Here is a 27,658-nt window from a genome sequence, read left to right on the forward strand (position 1 = left end):
CAAACTGTGTCTGCAGGCCTGTCATTGCAGCTTGTGTGAAATGGTGTATGCACCATTCACCCCAGGTACAAGGTTTCCCTTATATCACGGTCACTACACTTTGACCCTACAAGTCATCCCTAAGGTAGGCCCTTCAGCCAAAGGGCAAGGTGCATGGTTCTAAGTATGAGGGTACTCCTGCAAGAGCAGAGGTAGCCCTATAAACACCCGACTCCATTTTCTGGGCTTTGTAAGTGCAGGAAAACCATTTTAAGGTATGTAATGGACACTGGTCATCACAAGATGTCCAACTACATAATGGCTTCACCAAACCTAGTCATGTTTGGTATCAAACATGTTGGAATAATGCAATTACGCTGATTCCAGTGGTATTTGCATGGTACCATGTACTTTAGAGGTTCCTTAGATGATCCTCCATGTCTGTCTGTGCAGCCTTGTGGTGTCTGCGTGCAAACCAGTGATGCCACTGACCCCAAACACTGTTCTGCTCTCCTGCTGCTGAGCTTAACTCAGACAGGACAAAGGATTTCCCGTAGAGGAGAGTTAATACCACCTCTCCTCTAGAAATAGGTGTCCCTGGGATAGGGTGGGTGTGCTCCTGAGCGCCACCAGACTGCTTTGAAAAACAAATTTGGTCCCCTCCTTGCAAAACCAGATCCTTCCAGTGCAGGAGCCCCCAAGCTCCTTCTCTGGCATGAAGCACAAAGGATAGGGGAGTGACCCCCTCTGTCAAGCCCCTCCCCTAGGAGGTTGCCCAGAGCTCTGCCATGTGTTTCTGCTTGGAAACAAGCTGAGCAGAGACCCCTAGGAGCATCTGCCTTGTCAATCTAGTAGAATAGTCCCTGACCCCACCCCCCTTGTTATGGGGGTCATCGCAGTAGTCATCCAACCCCCTTCCTGGGTCATTTAAGGGATTTCCTGAGGGTGAGACCCTAGAGTCATCTGCAAGATTCTTCTTTAAGACACTTATGCGACCTGGATACCGGATCCTGCTGCTGGACTTCACCGGGAACCAAGACAAGACTGCAATTGGTAGGAGGGCTCCTACTGTAACTTTGTCCACGGGTTTTGCAAAGACTCTGCAACTTCTGTGGCCATGCATCCTCCAAATTCATAAGGACTCTACCTGCACTAATGACAGCCAGAAGGAGTCTCCCTTGAAGTGAAGAAGTTACTCCCCTGCATCCGCAGGCACCTCTTCGTTGGCGACCGGTTTGTGTATCCTGCTGTCCCACAGACTCTCCAAGGCTCTGCAACACAGTTGGTGGTTCCGTGGTTCTCCAGAGGTCTGACATGTCTTCTTTGCAACTGGGAAGGCAATGGTCCCTCGTTGGAGTGGCTGGAACAGAACCCCTGTGCACAGCATCTGTTTGTCGTTGCCAAGGCTTGTTGGCTCTTCAGTCCAAAGACGTCCTAGCTCCAAGAATCCCGACCCTCTCCAGCATCACACAGCTCCAAGACCGATGTCCTCCCTGCAACTCCTGCAACATGGGCATTCATCTGCTGGCTCTCCTCCTTGCTGAGGACTGGCCCTGACTTAATTTTAAAGGTTGAGTCCCTTGGACCTTGCTGGTCCACACTTCTGTACCTCTTTGTGCAGCTTTCCGCTTGCATTTGCTAAGGCTTATTGACGGCCCTGCTTGTCACTGACCCCTCTGCAATCCGAGGAGTGGGACATGCCGTGGATGACTACTAGGATCCTTCTGCTTCGCCTGGATGCTGCAGCTGCCTCATTACAACAACTGTCAACAGAGAAGAACCCACTAGAAGGGTGGGCGTTGCCCTCCTACCCCCCTGGGTGACCCCAGGTGGTTTGCACTCTATCCCCTCTTTCTTCAGGTACTCTTTGTCTGGAATCCATGCATGGGTTCCACCAACCTAGTCCACCGGCCACTGCATCAGCTGGACAGTCGAGGTCCCCTTTGACTTCAAAAGGAGGTTCTGACACAAATTCACCCATATGCACAGGAGCTCTATGGTGTAGTTACTCACTTCGCTGGGCAGCCATGGGTGGAGGCACTCTTGAAACTTCCTTGCTCCAACGCATTTCCTTTGGGTCTTCTGGGTAGAATCATTCTGCAACCTTTTTCCAACCATGAGTATCCCAAGATATCCTATGGACTCGACAAACATAACACTTCTGCTCTGGGTCTCCTGGGGAATTCCTGCTACTTACCTTTAGTATCCAAGTACTTCCTCAGTCCTTAGGATTCCTGAGTATTAGGCTTGTCTATTTGTACTGTTCTTTTCCCATTTTTGTTTGTATATGGTTAGTCCCCCCCCCCCCATATGGGCCCATGTTATTTTATGCCTTTACTTACCTGTTTTGAGGTTTACATTTGTGTTTTCATATCTCCGGTTAGGAGATATACCAATGTTAGTTTAGTACCTGTGTTTTAATACCTACTACTTTATTTGTTTTAACACTTGGTGTGGCTCTTTCTTGTGTATAAATCAGTAACTGACTTTGTGGTATTTGCAATTGCTTTACTCTCTCTCTGATAAGCCTTAGCTGCTCTCCACAGCTACCATTTGAGAGCTTCAGTTATTAGGAACCACTAACACTATCAATAAGGGTTGCCTGGACTCAGTGCAGGGTGCATCACCTTTAGGTGTGCCCCACATACTGAGCCAGCCTCCTACAATACCTAATCTTGAGAGCACTTGGGGCGGCAAGATGGCAGTCACACTCTGAGTACTCCGGACCCCTCTGTCATCTTCCACCATCCACTTAGATGCCCTTCCTTCTGTGACCCTGTAAACATCTTATGGCTGCCCCCGTGTCTCTTCGGCCCTGCGGGTGGCGAATATTAGACTCTTAATGCAGCCGAGACCCGCAGGGCTGACTCTGGTGGGTACCTAAGATGGTGGGTCTGTGTCCCAACCGCTCCTCCGGCCCTGATTGGTGAAAAGCGCACTGTTCATCGCTCCTTCTGGCTGTCTATCACATCTGCAACTGTGGTGTCCGCTGATAGATTGGGGTAGATTCTTGCCAATCGCGGTGGGGGCTCCCACATGTCTGCCCTGATGAAGACCTGGGACTGACTTCAGCAGCGATGCAAATGGACGAAGCCCCACCCCTGGTAGACTGTAGGAGTTGGATTTGGCGCTGGGGCCCTGGGGAGGGGGGTGGTTGGCTCTGGCTCTTAACTTCATGACCTGACTGCCGTAGGGGCTGCCAAGCCAAGTATGCTTCATCTCCTGCTCTGTACCATGAGGCCTCGCTGCCCTTGATTGTGCCTGCGCGCAAGGCCTCCAGACCAACCTTGGCCCCCCGCCTCCCCTACCAGGGTCCGCAGCCTGGCATTCCGTGTCACGCCTGACCGTGGCGACCCGCTGGGCACTCCTTTGCCGTGCTCCAAGCAGGGGAACCTCTTGCCGCCTCACTCCTGGAGCCACAAAGCTCCATTGGTGTCTACTTCTGTGGTACCTGGTAACTCTCCAGGGTGGCGGTGCCCACTGATCTTAAACTGGAGGAAAGGAGCACAAAGAAGGATGTCATGTGCTGCGCGATTCCTAGCCCAGCTCCCAAGGGCCCCACATAGCCGCCTGGACTCTACCTATGCGCTGCACTGCTGATTCTAACCCCAGAGGCGAGGAATGGTAAAGGCCCGCCTGTTGCTGCTCACTTTCATTACTGAGGCGGGAGTGGCTCTGGGACAATGACCTGCCATTGTAAACACGCTTCTGCTGCTCCTGTAGTCTGACTTCTAACTCTATTGAGAAATACAAATCTGACCTGGCATAGTTGGGATGGACAGATGGGATCGAGTGATACAGGGCACATATACTGGGCACTTTGTGACCCTCACCCTCTCTGATTATGGTAATAGGTATCGCTTGGTATAAACCTAGATCTCCTTCCACCACATTGCTGCAGATTTGTTATCAGATGCTTTGCCCAGCATTCCCATGCTTTACACAGGCATGCTGTGACTTATCTGTTGCCTGGCTGTTTGTGGTGGTACGCGCTGTGGCTAGCGGACCGAGCTTTAGTACCAGCTACATATACAAACAGTGCTAAGTATAGGAAGGGATAAGGCCATGAAGCCCCACCCCTCCCAGAATCGCATCCACCAGTTCACCATTTTGGCTGGAGTGACGGGAGGCGACACTTTGAGCAAAAGTGTATAATCAGAAGAAGCCCTCAACAAAATTCTACAGGCCATCCATGCCTCACAGACCATGGATGAAACAAAAATTGGAGCCTTGCGAGTGGATGGGGTTCTCCTCTGTCAATGCAACCAGTCATATAACAGAAACGGAGCGGCAGCACTCCACAGTAGAAGATGAGATTTCTGACCTCAAGACAAGGTTGCTCGCCTCCGCACTAGTATGAACGAGCTCCACCCCCAAGTGGAAAATGCCAAGAACTACTTAAGGCTTAATAAATTGCACTTCATGGGCTTCTAGGAGGAGGCGGAGCACACCTAGCCTGCGGAATTCTTGGAAGAACGGCTTAAACCTTTGGTTCCGACTGATAAATTGTCACCGTGGTTTGCTGTGGAATGAGCTCAGAGAGCGTTCTCCCCTAAACCTCGTACAGGCGCATCGCCTCAACCTATGATATCACTGTTCTTTAATTTGAAAGGCAGAGGCACTATATTGCGTGATGTCTGGGCACACCCAGAACTCAAAAATTCTCATTTTTCCTGTAAACACATGTGAGATCCAGGCTCCATCCAACAGAAATACCGGCCCTTCAGAGTCCAAGGGGTCCTCTTAGAAGTTGATAGTGGCAAAAGTAGATAATAATAATGCTCTTATTTGTGGTAGTGAGGTCGAGCAGTAGGCTTATCAGAGGGTAGTGTTAAGCATTTGTTGTGCACACAGGCAATAAATGAGGAACACACACGCAAACTTAACTCCAGGCCAGTAGGTTTTTTCTATATAGAAAAATATATTTTCTTTGTTTTAGAACCACAAGATTCAAGATTTTAGGTAAGTACATAAAATGCAAGGTACTTCACACAGGTAAGTATAGAACTTTGATTTAAAACTGTAGTACACAGTTTTCCTTAAAATGGCAAATAGCTATTTTAAAAGTGGACACTGCAAAAATCAACAGTTCCTGGGGAGGTAATTTTTGGTTAGTTTTTCAGGTAAGTAAAGCACTTACACCGTCAGTCTCCTGGGCATAGGCCACTCATTGTTGGGGGTTCAAGGCTACCCCAAAGCCACCAAACCAGTAACACAGGGCCGGTCAGGTGCAGAGGTCAAAGGAGGGCCCAAAACACATAGGTGCCCATGGAGAACAGGGGTCCTCTGGTTCCAGTCTGCTAGCAGGTAAGTACCTGCATCCTCGGGGAGCAGACCAGGGGGGTTTTGTAGAGCACTGAGGGTGGGTGACACAAACAGGCACACAAAACACACCCTCAGCGGCACAGGGGTGGCCGAGTGCAGTGTGTAAAGTAGGTGTCGGGTTTGCCGTAGAAAACAATTGAGGGACCTTGGGGTCACTCTGGCGATGCAGGCAGGGCACAGGGGGGCTTCACGGGCCAGCCACCTACTGGGCTAGGATGAGGGCCGCCTGCTGGTCACTCCTGCACAGGTAGGTTGTTCCTCTTGGTCCTGGGGGCTGTGGGTGCAGTGCTTGGTCTAGGCGTCGGGTTCCTTTGTCACCATGCAGTCGCGGTCAGGGGGAGCCTCTGGATCCTCTATGCATGCGTCGCTGTGGGGGTGCAGGGAGGTCGACTCAGGGTGTCCACGTCGTTGGAGTCGCCTGGGAGTCCTCTCTGCAGTGTTTGTTTGCCCTGGACTCGAGCCAGGGGCGTCGGGTGCAGTGTGTGAAGACTCACACTTCTGGCGAGATGTTTGAGTCTCTTTAAAAGTTGTTTCTTTGTTGTAGTTTCTGAACAGTACTGCTGTTCTCAGGAGGTTCTTGGTCCTTTAGGTGCAGGGCAGTCCTCTGAGTCCTCAGAGGTCGCCGGTCCCGCTGGATACGTCTCTGTGTCGGTTCTTTGAGTCTGAAGACAGGCCGGTAGGGCTGGGCCCAAGTCCGTTGGTGTCTCCGTCGTCTCTGCGGGGCTTTCAGGTCAGCAGTCCTTCTTGTTGTAGGTTGCAGGAATCTGATTTCCTGGGTTCAGGGTCGCCCCTAAATACTGAATTTAGGGGTGTGTTTAGGTCTGTGCAGCAGTAGCCAATGGCTACTGTGCTTGAGGGTGGCTACTCCCTCTTAGTGCCTCCTCCCTGAGGGGAGGGGGGCAAATCACTATTCCTATTAAGGGAATCCTCCAAAACCAGGATGGAGGATTTCTTAAAGCAGGGTTCAACTCAGCTCAGGATACCTTAGGGGCTGTCCTGAATGGTAGGTGACTCCTCCTTGTTTTTCTCATTATCTCCTCTGGACCTGCCGCCAAAAGTGGGGGCTGTGTTCGGTGCGGCGGGCATCTCCACTAGCTGGGATGCCCTGGGGCGCTGTAACAACAGGCATGAGCCTTTGAGGCTCACCGGCAGGTGTTACAGTTCTTGCAGGGGGAGGTGAGATGCACCTCCACCCAGTGCAGGCTTTGTTCCTGGCCACAGAGTGACAAAGGCACTCTCCCCATGTGGCCAGAAACTCGTCTGGTTGTGGCAGGCTGGCAGGAACTGGGCAGCCTAACACTAGGAGTCGAACTGGCATGCAGGGGGCATCTCTGAGATGCTGTAGGAAGTTGGCTCTGTATATACTATTTCAAAGTAAGAAATAGTGTGCATAGAGTCCAAGAGTTCCCCTTAGATGTAAGATAGTGGCAACAGTATATAATTCTAATGCTCTATTTTGTGGTAGTGTGGTCGAGCAGTAGGCTTATCAGAGGGTAGTGTTAAGCATTTGTTGTACACACACAGGCAATAAATGAGGAGCACACACTCCAAGACTTACTCCAGGTCAGTAGATTTTTATATTGAAAAATATATTTTCTTAGTTTATTTTAAGAACCACCGGTTCAAGATTTACAGTAAAAACTTTAAATGTAAGGTACTTCACTTAGATACTTTAGGAACTTTGAATAAAAGCAATATCATATACAGTCTTTGTAAAAATGGCAATAAGCTATTTTCAGAGTGGACACAGTGCAAAAATCAACAGTTCCTGGGGGAGGTAAGTAAAGGTTAGATTAGGAGATAAGTAAAACACTTACAAGTCTCGGTTCTGGGTCATAGGCAGCCCACCGTTGGGGGTTCAAGGCACCCCAAAGTTACCACACCAGCAGCTCAGGGCCGGTCAGGTGCAGAGGTCAAAGAGGTGCCCAAAACACATAGGTGCCTATGGAGAACTGGGGTGCTCCGGTTCCAGTCTGCCAGCAGGTAAGTACCTGCGTCCCCAGGGGGGGCAGACCAAGGGGGTGTTGTAGAGCACTGGGGGGGGGTGGGGAGGGACACAAGTAGGCACACAAAACACACCCTCAGCGGCACAGTGGCGGCTGGGTGCAGTGTCCAAAGCAGGTGTTGTGTTTCAGATAGAAAACAATGGATGGACTCAGGGGTCACTCTAGCGGTACAGGCAAGCACAGGGGGGCTTCTCGGGGCAGCCACCACCACCTGGGCTAGGCAGAGGGTCGCCTGGGGGTCACTCCTGCGTCAAAGTTCGGTTCCTTCAGGTCCTGGGGGCTGCGGATGAAGTGTTTGTTCCAGGCGTCGGGTCCTTTGTTACAGGCAGTCACGGTCAGGGGGAGCCTCTGGATTCTCTCTGCAGGCGTTGCTTTGGGCGCCTCAGGGGGGTCGTCTCTGGTTACTCAAAGGCTCGCAGACGCCGGGGAGTCCTCCCTGAGGTGTTTGTTCTCTGGATCTCGAGCCGGGGGCGTCAGGTGCAGTGTGTGAAGTCTCACGCTTCTGGCGGCAAACGTGCAGTCTTTGAAAGTTGCTTCTTTGTTGCAAAGAATTAGCTGGTTTTGAACAGGGCCGATGTTCACAGGAGTTTCTTGGTCCTTTAGTCCAGGGCAGCCCTCTGAGGCTTCAGAGGTCGCTTGTCCCTGTCGGATGCGTTGCTGGAGCAGGTTTTCGAAGTTGGAGACAGCCCGGTAGGGCTGGGGCCAAAGCAGTTGTCGTCTTCCTCCTTCTCTGCAGGCTTGTAGGTCAGCAGTCCTTGTTTCTTCAGGTTGCAGGAATCTGATTTGCTGGGATCTGGGGAGCCCCTAAATACTGAATTTAGGGGGGTGTTTAGGTCTGGGAGGGCAGTAGCCAATGGCTACTGTCCTTGAGGGTGGTTACACCCTCTTTGTGCCTCCCCTCCTTGGGGAGAGGGGCACATCCCTAATCCTATTGGGGGAATCCTCCAAACTCAAGATGGAGGATTTCTCAAGGCAGGGGTCACCTCAGCTCAGGACACCTTAGGGGCTGTCCTGAGTGGTGGGTGACTCCTCCTTGTTTTTCTCATTATCTCCTCCAGCCGTCCTGCCAAAAGTGGGGGCAGTGGCCAGAGGGGCGGACACCTCCACTAGCTGGGATGCCTTGGGGTGCTGTAACAAAAGGGGTGAGCCTTTGAGGCTCACCGCCAGGTGTTACAGTTCCTGCAGGGGGAGGTGAGAAGCACCTCCACCCAGTACAGGCTTTGTTCCTGGCCACAGAGTGACAAAGGCACTCTCCCCATGTGGCCAGCAACAGGTCTGGTGTGTGGCAGGCTGGCAGAACCACTAGAAGTCGGGTAGGCATTCAGGGGGCATCTCTAAGATGCCCTCTGGGTGTTTGTTACAATAAATTGCATACTGGCATCAGTGTGCATTTATTGTGCTGAGAAGTTTGATTCCAAACTTCCCAGTTTTCAGTGTAGCCATTATGGAACTGTGGAGTTCGTGTTTGACAAACTGTCAGACCTTATACTCTTATGGCTACCCTGCACTTACAATGTCTAAGGTTTTGCTTAGACACTGTAGGGGCATAGTGCTCATGCACATATGCCCTCACCTGTAGTATAGTGCACCCTGCCGCAGGGCTGTAAGACCTGCAAGAGGGGTGACCTACCTATGCCACAGGCAGTGTGAGGTTGGCATGGTACTCTGAGGGGAGTGCCATGTCGACTTAGACCTTTTCTCCCCACCAGCACACACAAGCTATGAAGCAGTGTGCATGTGGTGAGTAAGGGGTCTATAGGGTGGCATAAGTCATGCTGCAGCCCTTAGAGACCTTCCCTGGCATCAGGGCCCTTGGTACCAGGGGTACCAGTTACAAGGGACTTACCTGAGTGCCAGGGTTGTGCCAATTGTGGAGACAAAGGTATAGTTTAGGGAAAGAACACTGGTGCTGGGGCCTGGTTAGCATGGTCCCAGCACACTTTCAAATCATAACTTGGCATCAACAAAAGCAAAAAGTTAGGGGGTAATCATGCCAAGGAGGCATTTCCTTACAGATGCCCTCTGTGAGCATGTTTCAATAAATCCCACACTGGCATCAGTGTGGATTTATTGTGCTGAGAAGTTTGATACCAAACTTCCCAGATTTCAGTGTAGCCATTATGGAACTGTGTAGTTTGTAATTGACAGACTCCCAGACCATATACTCTTTATGGCTACCCTGTACTTACAATGTCTAAGATTGGCGTACACACTGTAGGGGCATATTGCTCATGCAAATATGCCCTCACCTGTGGTATAGTGCACCCTGCCTTAGGACTGTTAGGACTGCTAGAGAGGTGACTTACCTATCTCAAAGGCAGTGAGATGTGGGCATGGCACCCTGAGGGGTGTGCCATGTGGACTTAGTAATTTTCTCCCCACCAACACACACAAGCTGTTAGGCAGAGTGCGTGTGCTGAGTGAGGGGTCTCCAGGGTGGCATAATACATGCTGTAGCCCTTAGAAACCTTCCCTGACCACAGGGCCCTTGGTACCAGGGGTACCATTTACAGGGGACTTATCTGTGAGCCAGGGCTGTGCCAATTGTTGGAACAAAGGTACAGTTTAGGGAAAGAACACTGGTGCTGGTGCCTAGTTAGCAGGATCCCAGCACACTTTCAATCATAACTGGCATCAACAAAAGGTTAGGGGTTAACCATGCCAAGGAAGCCATTTCCTTACAACCACTCCACATCTATTTAGGAGAACTTGGTTCTCAGTGGGACACATGTTTTAGGGTGATATATGGTTTTTGGGGATGTGGGATTTTAGAGAGAGGGTTGGGTGGTGGTGTTAATATGGATTTGTTTTATTGTTGGTTTCTTGATCCGTTTTCTTTTCAGGTTGTCACTAAGTCCAGAGGATTGTTGGCCAGTCACGGCTTCCACATACCCAGTCGTGCACTTATCACATTTATCGCCCATCCTCTTTCATGCACTTGGTGCACCCCTAGACTGTCATGCAACTCATGGCCCTTGCCATCTCATGGCACTGTACGCTCTGATGTCATGGAATGTAAATTCTCTTTTAAACCAGATCAGTCGCTTTGCAGTGTTGCGTTATGCCCTTCCAACTTATTGCTGCAGGAGGCCCACCTTATGGGTACGTATTGTCCATCCCTTGCTCAGTAGGGGTTTGATTTATCTCGCTGGGTTTGCGCGGGGGCTTGTGGGTTAGCACACCTTCTTCTTGATGTTGGCCCAGACCTGGGTGATCCTCGGGGTTGTTACTTTGCCCTCACAGTAACGATAGAGGGCATCCCTTGAACTTTCTTTGTCTCTGTGCTCCACTCCACAGTGCTAGAAACCTTCGTAGCAACACTCTTAGGTATTGTAGCCCAAGTACCTCTGGATCTCACTATCATAGGAGGCTATTTTGATGTGGTTCTAGAACCTAAGGTGGGCTCCACTTCTCCCCCATCAGATGTTGGGTATCAAAGAGCTACTTCCCTACACAAATGGATGACCATCTTGGGTCTATGTGGCATGCGGAGGATCTAGAATCCCAGGCTAAAGCAATTCATGCACACCTGTGCTGCACATCATACACATGTATAGATATGTTTATCATGCCAGCTACTGATGTACCATTGATTTCACAAGTACAAATACTCTTTCAAGGGATTTCGGACCACACTCCGTTGCTCCTCTGCATTGGTCTGCCGGGCGCCTCCCGGCGCCCCATGTGACGGCTCAACTCTTGGCACCTCCAAGATGAGAAATACCCCCAAGACGTCCGCTGTGAAAGTAAGATGTATTTCCTCAAAACACAGGCTCAGTCCAGACCATGGGGACCCTGTGGGCGGCATGCGAAGTCACTATCCGGGGGTATGCTAAAGCTCTCCTTAGACAGAGAAAATCACACATTATGACCGTGTTACCCAACTTGAGGCCTGCACCCTTATCCTGGAGTCGCAGCCCTCCAATACCACTCACAGTGACTTTATCAGAGAACTGACTTTGGTTCGAGATGGAATTAGAGACTACTCGCTAGAAGTAACAAAGCAAATTTGGCAAGACTCTACCACGCGGGTATATGGATGGGGTGACAAAAATAAATTATTATAACGGTTGGCTTCCTGACCCCTAGCTGAACAGATCATATCTGAGGTAGTGGAATGTCAGGGACGCACGCATAGCTCCTCCTTAGACATTGCCAACGTGTTTGCTGAGTACTATGCAACATTATACACAGCCGTCCCACGTCCTGACTCCAAAAGGGACTTTCCTCTCCTGGATGAGATACCCTTGCTTATCCTTTCTGGCTCTGAATGATGGGCTCTGGATCAACCCATTAGGCTGAAAGAAATTGGGGGTTCTGTCTTGGCGATGGCGTCTGGCAAAACAACTGACCCTGACAGCTACCCCTTAGAGCTTTATGCCAAATAAAAAGACATCCTTGTCCCTTATTTATGAAGCCTTTATAAAGAAGCAGCATGAGTGGGCTCTTTTCCCCGGAACCTTGATCAGGCCACCATAGTGGTGATATCAAAGACACACCCACGGTCCATCTCCTCCACTGACTACCGGCCCATTTCTCTTATCAATGGAGAGATTAATATCTTTTCAACTGTGTTGGCTAACCTCCTACGACAGGTCCTGTGGTCCTTGATCCATCCATACCAATGTGGTTTCATCCCTTCCCGTAGTACAAGATATAGCTTGCAGCGCGTGCACGGAGGCACTGGCCTACCGTCACTGACTTCCATCTCTGCTGGCCTTAATCCTGAAAGACTTTGAGAAGGCCTTTGATACAGTGGACTGGAGCTACCTACTCTTGGTGCTGGAGAGGGTGGGGTTCGGGACCGTTTTTGAGGCATGGTGCGAGTTTTATATTCTAATCCGACAGCCTTTGTTCAAGTCAGTAGGGTGTCTCTGATGAATTTCCATCAGGGACTCGACAGGGCTGCTCCCTGCACTCCTTTTTGAGTTGGCAATTTAACCCCTTGCTAGGCTAATAAGATGTGACACTCAGATCAGGGGATGGGAGTGGTACACGGGATGTGGAGACCGCATCGCACTCTATGCTGATGGTGTGTTGCTGTATCTTTCAAACCCAGCAGACCGTGGCCGTCAATGCCTCCACCTCCTGCAACTTTTTGCAAAGGCTTCGGGCTTGACTGTCAGTCTGGTTAAATCACTTCTTGTACCGCTAGCGTATTTATGAGATTGTGCACACTGGCAAACAACTATCCCAATCCGTTGCCTAGGCTTCTGCTACCTAGGATCCAAGTGACCCTCAACCCAGCCCTAACCTGGTCTTTTAACGTTCCCCCCTATTCACCCACAAGGTCAAAGCAGACCCCAAGAAGTGGCAAGGGCTCCCATTGAACATTATGGGAAGAGCAGCTCTATACAAGATGGTGTTACCTTGATATTTGTATCTTTTTCAAAATTTTCCCCTCAGTATTTCTCACCACTGGTTTAGGGAAACTGACTCATGGCCATCTCCTTTCTTTGGCACAGTGCCATGTCCCATCAGGCTTTCCGCACTTGTCAACGCTCTCCTTACGATGGGGCCTTGGGCATGACTTGTATTTATACTACCTAGCAACTCACATCTTGGTTATTAATAACTTACGTGGGGGAGGGGGGGTGGGGGGGGGGCTGGCCTACAGGCAGGAGCTCACCTCATTGGGGTTCCCAAGAATTATGGAGTTGCTGTGTGGCTGTGCTATTCCCATGGTGCTTCCTGGCGTGACTAGACTGGTGTTTTGTGGGTGGGGAGCATCAAAATGGCATACAGGGTGACAGGGCAAAAAGTTACACAGTACACCCCCTTGTGGCATGTCACGTGGTTGAGAGGTGGCTGCGCATGAGGGATTTGCTCGGTGGGACACCATCGGCATCACGCTCTTGGGTGGCCTGTGGGCAGTTACACATATGACCTCCATCCAGGAGATCCAGCAGACATATGCATTATGCACAACACAATTTACTAAATTCCTGCAGCTGCGCCACACATTGTGAGTACACGTTCTTCCCGACAATTCCATCTCAGAGTTCAGCCCTATCAAGGGTAAAGATGATGGTTGGGACCCTGGGGCCTTTTAATGCTCTTGATAAAAGAGCAGTATCTCTAAATACCGGTAAGCTTGTTACCGCTGCGGTACGTTCACTATTTTATATGTCTAAAATGTATGTGTTCTGTCATCTTCTTCTGGAAAGGTGATCCAGGAATAGAATATTTCTGTTTGGTAAGCTTAATGAGCTTCCATGATAAATGTGATATCCCCACCCTCATTTGTTAAGCCATGGTCTTTTAAATGTTGTTTTAATGCGAGTCTGACATTTTCTGAAATCTACGGCATTAGCCATGTTGAATATTAGGAACAGAGAAGGAACACCAAATGGGAAGAAGTTGTTTTAAAGAGTTCAAGCTTGAACAACCTACAGCTTAGTTAGGTGCTCGCTATTCAGCTAAGGAGGATTACCCCTAAGAACACAGACGTCTCTGTTTAATGGTACTTAGGGTACCTGTTGTGTGTGAGACAGAGATACTCAGGATATCCGTAAATTAGTGCCAAAACACCATTGTTGATGGTACCATGTCGTAGTTGGAATTTCACTCCTAAGCAAGACTGCTGGTTTACGGATCACAGCACTTTTTCTTGTAGGCAACTGAGTAACTCCTACAACAAGTCTCAACTGTCAGCCCAACCCTCCTGGCTCACAAGCAGTACCTCACCAAAAACCCAAACAGTAATAGGTTATTTCTGGCACCCTTACGCATGGACTCTAGATTAGACTTCTCAGGGAAGTCGTGATGGAACAGAAGTTGCAGTTTTCTCACATTAGCAACAACTCTGAGACACACTGGCAATGAAGGAGATGCAGGAGGGTTTTCAATATAATATTTATTGAAAAGACTGCAATCTAGGGTAAAATACATGAGCTGCAGTGATCAGGATAATGAACAGTAAAAGAAACATAATTGTGAAGATGAGAGTTGTCAATACAAAACCCCGACCATCTTACAATAAACATGAGATGTAAAAGTCCTAGCAAAGAGAACCTAATCTCCAACCTAATGAGAGCTAGGTATGATAAACCTAATCTGCCAGTACCATATCCATGAGAAGTGACCCCCAACCCTTGTTACCTTGGAATGAGGTCTCTAGGTCAGACTTCGTGGTAACACAAAGGCTGAGTTCTGCAGCAAGGTGATGTCCACCATAGATGGCAGCTGGAAGGAATCCCTCTAATTACATTGTCCGTATGAGATGTATTTATACTGATCAAGTAGAATCCCTGAAGGAGGTGTGTTTCCAAACAACTTATAAGGAGGCAGACTTGTGGATGCAGTTAGATAAACAATCTCCAACAAGTGTACATTATGTTCCTATCACATGTAAGAGAGAAAGGGACATGATGTTAATACCTACTTCACTTGATCATGACGCTCATGATGTCGTCATTGATAATGCAAAACAAAACATTTCTATGTCTATAAACAGTGGCAGCCATCTTAAAAGAAATAGTAAAATTAATGGCCTAAGACCGCGCGAGTTAACTAGGTTAAAAGTCCTTAAGTGACAAGGGCACAGGCCTGCAAGCCAAAGGTCTAAGCTAATCTCCTGAGGCCCAATAAAAACTAAATTGGATTCACCACAACACGGAAAAAATATTTCCTAAGGTTGATTTAGTGTTCATGAGGTCAGTGCTGGCACTTTTGGGGTGTAGGGGGGAGCGTTTGGATTGTATTACTAAAGTACTATTTGATCACTGTTATTTGTACTCTGCTTCGAACCTTTAGCGCAGAGCATTAGAAGACACAGTGAACATAAAAGGAATAAGGTTTGGTGTTGAGACATTTAAATAACACTCCTTTGGCAATCCTAGCCTGCTGACCTCACACACACACACACTGTTACCTCCACAGGAAGCCCACTCTTAACTGTATAGAATTCAGGCAGGATTGGTATTTTAGATCAGTTTGGTAAAGGCAGAAGGTCTTATGCGATCGCTGGATCAGAACCTCATAAAACATACCACACCCTTTCAATGGTTTCCATCACACATATGCTACTTACGTGTCAAAATAGAGAGATAGCAGGGGTCAAGATAACAATATTTCCCAATATACTTCGTTTTTCCAGCTCTGTTGCTGTGAATGGGAAAGGATGGGGAAGCAAGGCTCATGCAAATACAACTGAAGGGCTCCATCTGGGCAGCAGGGAGATATAATGAAGAGAAAGGCAAAACACAATATGGTCCAGGCCCGAGGAAGTCTGGGGGTTCCTAATGCCCGCTCCTGATATCAAGTGACCTAACTAAGATTCTTAGTTGAGTGGAGGATAGAGAGGTGAGGGAAGGTGTGGTGTAGGTTTGCGCACGATGGAGACCTATGGAAGATCCTATTTATACCAAAACACCTGTGAAGTGAGAAGCTGTATTAGTCTTTGATAATTAATAAAACAGTTAAATGGTGAGGTAATTGAAGTAGAAAAGGGTAGTGACCACATATTCTTTACACCTTTATAGGCCAATGCAGATTTTACCTCAGGAGAAGAAACCTTTAGAGACTGTAGAACTATTGAAAGTTTTAGGCAGGACAATTGGTTTATAAATGGGCATGTGAAGAGGGTCTTAAACAAGAACATAGGAGAGTGAGCACTTAAGATATGAACAAGCGAGGCATCGGTTATCGCAACTGGAGGTAAAATGTGGAGCAACGAGAGCCCTCATCAGAATGGAAAAATGTTTGAGACCAGTGGAACACACCACCTCCACCCTGTATAGAGTGCCATAACCTACAACACTGGATAACACCAGAATGGATGGGAGAAGGGGTTTGGAATTCATGTAGACAAGGAACAGTTGTTACGACCACTAACTACTTCAGACGTGCACAAGTTAGGGAAACACTGTGGATAATTTTATAAAGGTGGCATCCAACACAAGCAGTGTTATGTCTAAAAGATTTGACTGCTCCTGAAGGAAGTAAGGCAACAATATTATATATTGTGGCCATGTCACAAAATACAGTTTCTGGGATCACATCCTAAATGTTTTAACAAAGTTGACTGGGAGCCAGGCAGTTGATGTCAACAGGTGATTACATTGGGGAGACACTCCGACAAAAGTTAACTCCTCTTTTCCCAAAAAACGGGTAATGTCGGATCACACCTGCTTTTGGGGCCAAGGGACACTTGTTAAAAAGATGGTGGAAGGAAGTTATCAATCCAATCTCTGATCTGGTCCTTGCTGGGAATGGAGATACTGGCATATAATATTCATACGAAAGGAAAATCATTAAGGGAGGTTTGGCCAAAGACATCAGTTACCTTAAAAAGATATTTCCTAAAATAGCAGGGGGCAGGTTTGATGTGTCTATTGTTTGAGGTTATGAACCACATTACCATCATGAAACAAAGGTATTTAGAACAAAAATGTAAGTCTGTAGTTTGATGGGGGACGTCTGGTGGGGGAGAGCAATGGAATATGTGGCAGAGAATTGAGACATTTTGTTTTCTTGTTTCTCACTGTTGGCTATGTCACTTCAAGATGTGTTAACCAATGTATATGGAAACTGAAAGTTGCAGTATTGGCTTTATTTGTAGAATTAATAAAATTCATGAAAAACGTAATAGTATTAAAATGGGACCATCGCTACTGACCTAATAATTAACTATATTTGCCCCAGTTTTCTGCTTCTTCCTGCCTGTGCCTACCAAGCATGCAGCCAACACATGTTCATCACTTCTGGTTTTGCTGTGTACACCACAGAATGGAGAAGAATGAACCATAACTTTCAGTTGTTAACTTGTCAGTTAATAGCATATTTACATAATGGAGTCATCATTTTTTAATTCAAAGATTCCTTTATGTAACATGATGGGAAGTGATTTGGGTATTTTGCTTGGTAGTTTCCAGTTCGTAGCAGTTGACCTTAAGCAGAGTTTGTGATCATTGAATCCTGTGTTAGTGAGAGGTCTGTTTTGCCTTTGGTCAGAGGGATAGACTGGTCAGCTGCTTGGGCGATGAACTGGGTGACTAGAACACGGTATGGAGCAATATTTGGGCCACAGTCGCTGACCTTATTGGTAAAATAAATTGTGTAGAAGTTGTTGAACAGGATAATTTCGTTTGCGGCTGAAAAGTGTGTTTGCTGCTGGTTTCGATTGGGGATTGTGATATTGGGATCACGATTGACTAATACATATAAACACACGTGTAAAGCTTTTTTTTTTTTTTTTTTTTACAGCCCTCTGCTGAAGTTTTCTTGAAAGTCATCGACCACGTGTCATCCAACAATGCAAGAAAGGCAGTTCCAACTTTAGTTGATATATTTTGCAAGGTATGACTCTGATTCTGTAGTTTTTCTGCACATTGTATGTCTTCAAGAAAACTATTTGGTTTTAAGTTAGTTTCATATGTCTCAAAGCTATTTGAGTGTTCCCACCAACCCTGGTTCTGAAATGTAAAGTACTGGTGCTACAGTCTGCCACAAAATATCATAGGTGTGGCTTGGCAACACAGGAAGATTGTTGAACGGTGCTGTCGCTGCCAAAGCAGCGCTAAGACTTTGCCTAGAGAGTTAACTTAGGTCAACCAAAGCATGGGATCCATTTCTGTGTCAGGACTGGAGGCTCAGATTATGGATGGGTCAATTGCTCTTAGCTCTCAAACATTTTAAGGCTAGCATTGACACATTCTCTTTTGGGACTCGCTCTGCAAGGGATGCAGTGGCATCAGAATCCTTCTATCTGGAATGTTGCCTGGAAGATATCCTCAAAGCAGCTGACTGGTCTTCTGACTCTGTTTAAGACCTTTTACTTTAACCTGTCACAGGAACAGCATCACTGGTTGTCAGTCAGCTTTAAACTAACATAATCTGTGCCTCCGGTCCTTACATAGAATATAACATTTCCTCCATAGCCATGCTATAATGTGATCCACAGGTATTTCTGGAGACAAGTAGGCATCCCCTATGTGAGGATTTTTGTTGGTTTCTAGGAGGCAAAGAAAGGTAAGGTGGTGCAGAAAATAAGTTTGTCAATCATCTTGACATGCAAGGATAGGACCTGCTATGCAATAGCCAAAAAGCAGTCTTTGGAAGGACTGAGTGCTTTTTCTACCAGATCAAGGCTGCTACCACTATTGGCACGCGGAGCGCCTGTCCTCAACACCTTTCAGGCTGCGAAGTGTGCAGCTTTGCACATGTAATGAAGCACTATTGCTTGACTGCCAAGTCTGACGGGAAGTGTAGTTTGCCAGTCCTGCAAGACGTTTTGTTCTCTGCTCACTGCTTTTGTATCTGTAGTAAAGGTGAGGAGTCTACATTTAGAAAGCAAGTCATTTACCTTCGGTGATGCTCTGTCTGGTTGATAATCTAACTGCAGATTACTCACTTCCCTTCCCCATGGTGTGGAGTGGTCTATTTTTACCATCTGTAAAGGTCCAAAATTAAAAATCTATGCACTGGTACCGACAATTGTCTGTGCACTGCGTCAGAGGGCGGGAAAGTGTCCAGCAAGAAACAGATATTGATGCCCAGAGATGGCATTTATATTTAGTGCTGGTCGTCCGTTTCCAGGGAGGAACAAGGTCATCATGGAGCTGCATGGTACCACCCGGTGGCATATGAGAGCACTACTGTGAAAATGTCCAGATTCACACTGACACTTAGGAATATTCTAAAGGTGAGGAATCTGTGGTTGGATAGAGTATCCTCCAGAAAGAGCGTTATTGAAGGTAAGTAACTTGTTCACCAAGTTCTAACATCATCTTCGCCAGGAAACCCCTCCTCCCAGTACAGAGCATTAAAGGATTTTGAAAACTCATCCTCAAATGCTCTTCTAAAGGAACCACTGTGAGGCAGGATCTACTCCCTCCCTTATGAAGCTCTTCGCATATTGGGCTAGCCTTACCCCACTATGCTCTCCAGACATCAAGTATTACAATTTACTAGCCTCCCATAACAAACAACATATGTTATCCAGTCTACTCCTGTACTCTGCTTCTGACAGACTGACACTTTGAGTGTCGATTCACACAGGTCACTAATCTATGTAAGTGTTGTATACACTTCTTTAATGTTTCAACATCTTGATTTTAGAATGCTTCAAAAGTGGATTAAATGTCTATTGTGCACTGTCTGACTCGGAGAGAACTAGTTTGTAATGCCATATAAACTGCAGCGTTAAATGGTAACTGGGAAGGAATGAGGATAACCTCCTCTATTGTGCCTAACAATGTTCTGTTCGCCGATGTTATTGAGGGTGATTATGGTCTCTTTGAGGACAGTGCCGTCGACGGTGGAGTATTTGTCGACGCTGCGGTCTTCCTCGACGATGGAGTCTTCTTCGACAAGGAAATCTTTGTTGACGGTATAAGTGTGTCGACTGCAGTTGTCATCATACTCGTTGTCACAGGCGTTGTCGATGACACGTTCATTATCATCGTCGTTGATTATAGCATCATTGGTGAGGGTATTTTCGACGATGGTATGGAAGTATAAAGGCCTCACAGATCGAGTTGAGGTCTCCGAAGAAGAAGCTTTTGTGGAGACTCACAGATTTCTCCTTTTTGCCACTGCCTGACCACCCAGGTTGTGAGTTTTAAGGGCTTTTCTAGTTGTCTTAGAGTTCCCCTAATCATTGGAACTTGCCCTTTTTTAAAGTGAGAGGAGGGTGTCACTTTGTGGTTTGGACTTCTGTAACCAAAAAAAAGCCTCGCTTCTAATCGCTAAGGGTCTTAGTAGAGAAAGTTCTGCATACCCTAGTCTTCAGGCTTGTGGTCAGGATGGAGGCAGTAGATGCAGCTTTTATGTGGATCATCCACATGTAATCTCTTCTTCCCACAGCGTTTGTACAATCTGAAGAGCCCTGTTTTAGTAATATCCAACATTTTGTTGCTAAGCTGAAGTAAGGAAAAAACTGAGCAGGGCTCAGGGAGACTCCCTTCACATGACATGCAGTAGAAAATCTGAGAGACTGGAGCATCTGTGCTTGAGGGTTCCAGAGGGTGCAGGCGCCTGATTGGCTTGACTTGGGTCTTTTCTAATGATGCAACTAAGCTGTAAAAGTGAATGCACTTTAACATGGTTTTCTATGGAAAGTTTCTCTGTACTGCTATTTTGAGGTACCGTGGGACTCCCACTCCGACAGCGATGATTCACGCATGTGAATCTATAACAAAATACCAATACTGGAGAATTGTAGTTACAGGTAAGTAACTAATTTTCTTCACTAGTCTGTCGGCGATGCCACAGCTAATGCAGACTGTTGAACCTGGCCCTTTCTGCAAGGTCTTCCCAGATTTTTGCCTTCCTCTGCCTTTATTTGCTGAGCTCGTTTTTGTTGGCTCTGGGACTCTGTTTACTTTTCCTTTGCTAACCATTCATAAAATGCTGTGCTCTCTCGCTAAAACATTGTAAAATTGACCTACATCTGATTGTTACATTTAATTTATTTGTAAGTCCCTAGTTGTAAGAAATTTAGCTATCAGTTGTATAGGATGTGAGGCCTGCGCAACCATAGGTCCACAATTTCCCCCTACTGGGAACCAAGCACCCTGTTCTAGCAATTGACTCTCTCAAGGTAGCGAATCAGTCCAAGGCCTACTCAGGGGAGGTGGAGTGGGCTAGAAGTAACAGGTAAGAAACAACGCTCAAAGGATTGTACAAAAGGTAAAAAAATAAATTAAAAAAAAAACAGACCTTAGGACACCTAACAAATCCATTGTTCTTGGACGGAAACGGTAATGTAGGAAAATGGCTCCTTGTTGCAGTTACCCCCCACTTTTTGCCTGATATTGATGCTGACTTGACTGAAGTGTGCTGGGACCCTGCTAACAAGGCACCAGCACCAGTGTTTCTTCACTAAAAATGTACCATTGTTTCCTCAATTGGCACACCCCTTGCCCACAGATAAGACCCTTGTAAAAGGTACCAGAGGTACCAAGGGCCCTGTGGCCAGCGAAGTTACCTAAGGGCTGCAGCATGTGTTGTGCCACCCTAAAGGACCCCTCACGTAACACATGCACACTGCCATTGCAGATTGTGTGTGTTAGTGGGGAGAAAAAGGCAAAGTCGACATGGCATCCTCCTCAGGATGCTGTGCACCCAAAATACTGCCTGTGGCATAGGTAAATCACCCCTCTAGCAGGCCTTACAGCCCTAAGGCAGGGTGCACTATACCACATGTGAGGGCATATGTGCATGAGCACTATGCCCCTACAGTTTCTAAGCAAAACCTTAGACGTTGTAAGTGCAGGGTAGCCATAAAGAGTACATGGTCTGGGATTTTGTCAAACACGAACTCCATGGTTCCATTATGCCTACACTGAAAACTGGGAAGTTTGGTATCAAACTTCTCAGAATAATAAAGCCGCACTGATGCCAGTGCTGGATTTATTGTAAAATACACCCAGAGGGCATCTTAGAGATTCCCCCTGAATACCAGTCCAACTCCTAGTGCTAGGCTGACCAGTTTTCTGCCAGCCTGCCACAACCAGACGAGTTTCTGGCCACATGGGGAGAGTGCCTTTGTCACTCTGGCCAGGAACAAAGCCTGTACTGGGTGGAGGTGCTTCTCACCTCCCCCTGCAGGAACTGTAACACCTGGCGGTGAGCCTCAAAGTCTCATGCCTTTTGTTACAACACCCCAGAGCAACCAAGCTAGTGGAGATGCCCGCCCCTCCGGCCACTGCCCCCACTTTTGGCGGCAAGGCTGGAGGAGATAATGAGGAAAACAAGTAGGAGTCACCCACCAGTCAGGACTGCCCCTAAGGTGTACTGAGCTGAGGTGACCCCTGCCTTTAGAAATCCTCCATCTTGAGATTGGAGGATTCCCTCAATAGCATTAAGGATGTTCCCCCTTCCCACAGGGAGGAGGCACAAAGAGGGTATATTCACCCTCCAGGACAGTAGCCACTGGCGACCCTGAACCCAGGAAATCAGATTCCTGCAACCTACACAAAGAAGGACTGCTGACCTGAGAGCCCTGCAGAGACGACGGAGACAACAACTGACTTGGCCCCAGCCCTACCAGCCTGTCTCCAGACTCAAAGAACCTGCACAGCGACGCATCTGACAGGGACCAGCAACCTCTGAAGCCTCAGAGGACTGCCCTGAACCGAAGGACCAAGAAACTCCTGAGAACAGCGGCACTGTTCACCTACAGCAACAGTTTTGCAACTTAGAAGCAACTTTTAAAGAACTCACTCTTCCCGACGGAAGCATGAGACTTCACCCTCTGCACCCGACGCCCCAGCTCGAGCTCCAGAGAACTAACACCTTAGAGAGGACTCCCAGGCAACTGCAACTACGTGAGTAACCTGAGACGACCCCTCTGCATCCCCACACCGACGCATGCAGAGAGGATCTAGAGGCTCCCCCTGACCACGACTGCCTGGAACAAAGAGCCCGACACTTGGACCAAGCACTGCACCCGCATCCCCCAGGACCAAAAGGAACCAAACTCCAGTGCAGGAGTGACCAACAGGCGAACCTCTGTCTAGCCCAGTCAGTGGCTGACCTGAGAAGCCCCCCTGTGCCCTGTCTGCCCCGCTAGAGTGACCCCAGGGTCCCTCCATTGACTTCTATTGAAAACCCAAAGCCTGCTAAGCACACTGCACCCGGCTGCCCCTGTGTCCACTTTTAAAATAGCTTATTGCCTTTTTAACTAAAACTGTGTGTGTTACTGCTCTAATCCAAAGTTACGAACTTACCTGTGTGGAGTACCTTGCATTTTATGTATTTACTTCAAATCTTGAATCTTGTGGTTCTAAAATAAATTATGAAAATATATTTTTCTATATAAATCTATTGGCCTGGAGTTAAGTCTTTGAGTGCGTGTTTCTCATTTATTGCCTGTGTGTGTACAACAAACTCTTAACACTATTCTCTGATAAGCCTACTGCTCGACCACACTACCACAAAAGAGAGCGTTAGAATTATCTACTTTTGCCACTATCATCCTCTAAGAGGAACCCTTGGACTCTGTGCACACTATCTCTTAGTTTGAGATAGTATATACAGAGCCAACTTCCTACAGGATGACTATATTATTCCAGTGCCTGCCTCTCCTGCGACACCTGTTGTAGAGTCTCCTCCTGAGGATATTGGTGGCTTTCAAAACCTGCTATTAAGAGCAGCCACACCGTTCGATCTACCAATGTCTGCGACTCAGCAGGATTGTTTCCTCTACGATTTCAAGGAGCCTCACATAAAAACGGTGTAGGAAGTTGGCTCTGTATGTACTATTTCAATGTAAGAAATAGCATGTACAGAGTCCAAGGGTTCCCCTTAGAGGTAAGATAGTGGCAAAAATAGATAATTCTAATGCTCTATTTTGTGGTATGTGGTCGAGCAGTAGGCTTATCAGAGGGTAGTGTTAAGCATTTGTTGTACACACACAGGCAATAAATGGGGAACACACACTCAGACAATTCCAGGCAAATAGGTTTTTGTATAGAAAAATATATTTTCTTAGTCTATTTTAAGAACCACAGGTTCAAGATTTACAAACAATACTTTAAATGAAACGTATTTCACTTAGGAACTTTAGGAACTTTGAATTAGCAAAATAGCATATACAGTTTTCACACAAATGGCAATAAGCTATCTTAAAACTAGACACAGTACAATTTTCAACAGTTCCTGGGGGAGGTAAGTGTTTGTTAGTTTTGCAGGTAAGTAAACCACCTACAGGGATTCAAAGTTGGGTCCAAGGTGGCCCACCGTTGGGGGTTCAGAGCAACCCCAAAGTTACCACACCAGCAGCTCAGGGCCGGTCAGGTGCAGAGGTCAAAGTGGTGCCCAAAAACTATAGGCTTCAATGGAGAAGGGGGTGCCCCGGTTCCAGTCTGCCAGCAGGTAAGTACCCGCGTCATCGGAGGGCAGACCAGGGGGATTTTGTAGGGCACCGGGGGGGACACAAGTCAGCACAGAAAGTACACCCTCAGCGGCACGGGGGCGGACGGGTGCAGTGTGCAAACAGGCGTCGAGTTCGCAATAGGATTCAATGGGAGACCAAGGGGTCTCTTCAGCGATGCAGACGGGGGGGGTGCTCCTTGGGGTAGCCACCACCTGGGCAAGGGAGAGGGACACCTGGGGGTCGCTCCTGCACTGGAGGTCAGATCCTTCAGGTCCTGGGGCTGCGGGTGCAGTGTTCTTACCAGGCGTCGGGTCTTTGAAGCAGGCAGTCGCGGTCAGGGGGGGCCTCTGGATTCCCTCTGCAGGCGTCGCTGTGGGGGCTCAGGGGGGTCAACTCTGGCTACTCACGTGCTCGCAGTCGACGGGGAGTCCTCCCTGTAGTGTTTGTTCTCCACAAGTCATGCTGGGGGCGTCGGGTGCAGAGTACCAAGTCTCACGCTTCCGGCGGGAAACGTGTTGTTTTCCAAAGTTGCTTCTTTGTTGCAAAGTTGCAGTCTTTGGGGAACAGAGCCGCTGTCCTCGGGAGTTCTTGGTCCTTTTAGATGGAGGGTAGTCCTCTGAGGCTTCAGAGGTTGCTGGACCCTGTGGAACGTGTCGCTGGAGCAGTTCTTTTGAAGTGGGGAGACAGGCGGGTAGAGCTGGGGCCAAAGCAGTTGGTGTCTCCGTCTTTTCTACAGGTTTTTCAGCTCAGCAGTCCTTCTTCGTCTTAGGTTGCAGGAATCTATCTTGCTGTGTTCTGGGAGCCCCTAAATACTCAATTTAGGGGTATGTTTGGGTCTGGGGGGTTAGTAGCCAATGGCTACTAGCCCTGAGGGTGGCTACACCCTCTTTGTGCCTCCTCCCTGAGGGGAGGGGGGCACATCTCTATCCCTATTGGGGGAATCCTCCATCTGCAAGATGGAGGATTTCTAAAAGTCAGAGTCACCTCAGCTCAGGACACCTTAGGGGCTGTCCTGACTAGCCAGTGACTCCTCCATGTTTTTCTCATTATCTCCTCCGGCCCGGCCGCCAAAAGTGGGGCCGTGGCCGGAGGGTGCGGGCAACTCCACTAGCTGGAGTGCCCTGGGGTGCTGTAACAAAGGGAGTGAGCCTTGGAGGCTCACCGCCAGGTGTTTCAGTTCCTGCAGGGGGAGGTGAGAGGCACCTCCACCCAGTACAGGCTTTGTTACTAGCCACAGAGTGACAAAGGCACTCTCTCCATGTGGCCAGCAACATGTCTGGTGTGTGGCAGGCTGCTAAAACTAGTCAGCCCACACTGGTAGTCGGATATGGTTTCAGGGGGCATCTCTAAGATGCCCTCTGGGGTGTATTTCACAATAAAATGTACACTGGCATCAGTGTGCATTTATTGTGCTGAGAAGTTTGATACCAAACTTCCCAGTTTTCAGTGTAGCCACCATAGTGCTGTCGAGTTTGTGTTTTTACAGCTTACCAGACCATATACTCTTATTACTACCCTGCACTTACAATGTCTAAGGTTTTGCTTAGACACTGTAGGGGCATAGTGCTCATGCACTTATGCCCTCACTTATGGTATAGGGCACCCTGCCTTAGGGCTGTAAGGCCTGCTAGAGGGGTGACTTATCTATAGCTGTAGGCAGTGTGAGGTTCGCATGGCACCCTGAGGGGAGTGCCATGTCAATTTAGTCATTTTATCCCCACCAGCACACACAAGCTGGAAAGCAGTGTGTCTGTGCTGAGTGAGGGGTCTCCAGGGTGGCATAAGACGTGCTGCAGCCCTTAGGGACCTTCCCTGCCATCAGGGCCCTTGGTACCAGGGGTACCAGTTACAAGGGACTTACCTGGATGCCAGGGTGTGCCAATTGTGGAAACAAAGGTACAGGTTAGGGAAAGAACACTGGTGCTGGGGCCTGGTTAGCCGGCCTCAGCACACTTTCAAATCATAACTTGGCATCAGCAAAGGCAAAAAGTCAGGGGGAACCATGCCAAGGAGGCATTTCCTTACACAAGCCCCCCCCCACCCCCCCAAAAACGAAAGAGGATGAGACTAATCTTTCCCAAGAGAGTCTTCATTTTCTAAGTGGGAGAACCTGGAAAGGCCATCTGCATTGGCATGGGCAGTCCCAGGTCTGTGTTCCACTATAAAGTTCATTCCCTGTAGGGAGATGGACCACCTCAACAGTTATGGATTTTCACCTTTCATTTGCATTAGCCATCTGAGAGGTCTGTGGTCGGTTTGAACTACAAAGTGAGTACCAAAGAGGTATGGTCTCAGCTTCCTCAGGGACCAAACCACAGCAAAGGCCTCCCTCTCAATGGCACTCCAACGCTGCTCCCTGGGGAGTAACCTCCTGCTAATGAAAGCAACAGGCTGGTCAAGGCCATCATCATTTGTTTGGGACAAAACTGCCCCTATCCCATGTTCAGAGGCATCAGTCTGCATAATGAACTGCTTGGAGTAATCTGGAGCTTTGAGAACTGGTGCTGTGCACATAGCTTGTTTCAGGGTGTCAAAGGCCTGTTGGCATTCTACAGTCCAGTTTACCTTCTTGGGCATTTTCTTAGAGGTAAGTTCTGTGAGGGGTGTCACTATAGATCCATATCCCTTCACAAACCTCCTGTAGTATCCAGTCAAGCCAAGGAATGCCCAGACTTGAGTCTGGGTTTTTGGAGCTGCCCAGTCCAGAATAGTCTGGATCTTAGGCTGGAGTGCCTGAACTTGGCCTCCACCTACAAGGTGTCCCAAGTAAACCACAGTTCTCAGCTCTATCTGGCCTTTGGAAGCCTTGATGGAGAGGCCTGCAGATTGCAGGGCCTTCAAAACCTTCTTCAGGTGGACCAGGTGATCCTGCCAGCTGGAGCTAAAGACAGCAATATCGTCAAGATAAGCTGCACTAAAGGACTCCAAGCCAGCAAGGACTTGATTCACCAAACTTTGGAAGGTGGCAGGGGCATTCTTTAAACCAAAGGACATAACAGTAAACTGATAATGCCCATCAGGTGTGGAGAATGCTGTCTTTTCTTTTGCTCCTGGTGCCACTTGGATTTGCCAGTACCCTGCTGTCAAGTCAAAGGTACTTAAGTATTTGGCAGCACCTAGTTTGTCTATCAGTTCGTCTGCCCTTGGAATGGGATGGGCATCTGTCTTTGTGACAGAATTAAGTCCTCTGTAGTCCACACAGAACCTCATATCTCTCTTTCCATCTTTGGTGTGAGGTTTGTGGACTAAGACCACTGGGCTAGCCCAGGGGCTGTCAGAGTGCTCAATGACTCCCAATTCCAGCATCTTGTGGACTTCCACCTTGATGCTTTCCTTAACTTGGTCAGACTGTCTGAAAATGTTGTTTTTGACAGGCATGCTGTTTCCTGTGTCCACATCATGCGTACACAGGTGTGTCTGACCAGGGGTTAGGGAAAAGAGCTCAGTAAATTGCTGCAGGACTTTCCTACAGTCAGCTTGCTGTTGGCCAGAGAGGGTGTCTGAATAGATCACTCCATCTACTGAA

The 27,658-nt window shown here is 48.0% G+C and overlaps 1 protein-coding gene across 1 annotated transcript in view; it reads left to right on the forward strand.

Moving 5' to 3' along the window:
* The window catches only part of TOPAZ1 (testis and ovary specific TOPAZ 1), a 1,339,900-nt gene that overhangs the window by 915,231 nt on the left and 397,011 nt on the right, over window positions 1-27,658 (forward strand). Inside the window, exon 11 of the mRNA XM_069211977.1 lies at window positions 17,517-17,609. Coding sequence (XP_069068078.1) covers window positions 17,517-17,609 — 93 coding nt within the window. The remainder of the gene's footprint in view (window positions 1-17,516; window positions 17,610-27,658) is intronic.

The sequence above is a fragment of the Pleurodeles waltl genome, chromosome 10 (genome assembly GCF_031143425.1).
Source record: "Pleurodeles waltl isolate 20211129_DDA chromosome 10, aPleWal1.hap1.20221129, whole genome shotgun sequence".
Lineage (NCBI taxonomy): Eukaryota > Metazoa > Chordata > Amphibia > Caudata > Salamandridae > Pleurodeles > Pleurodeles waltl.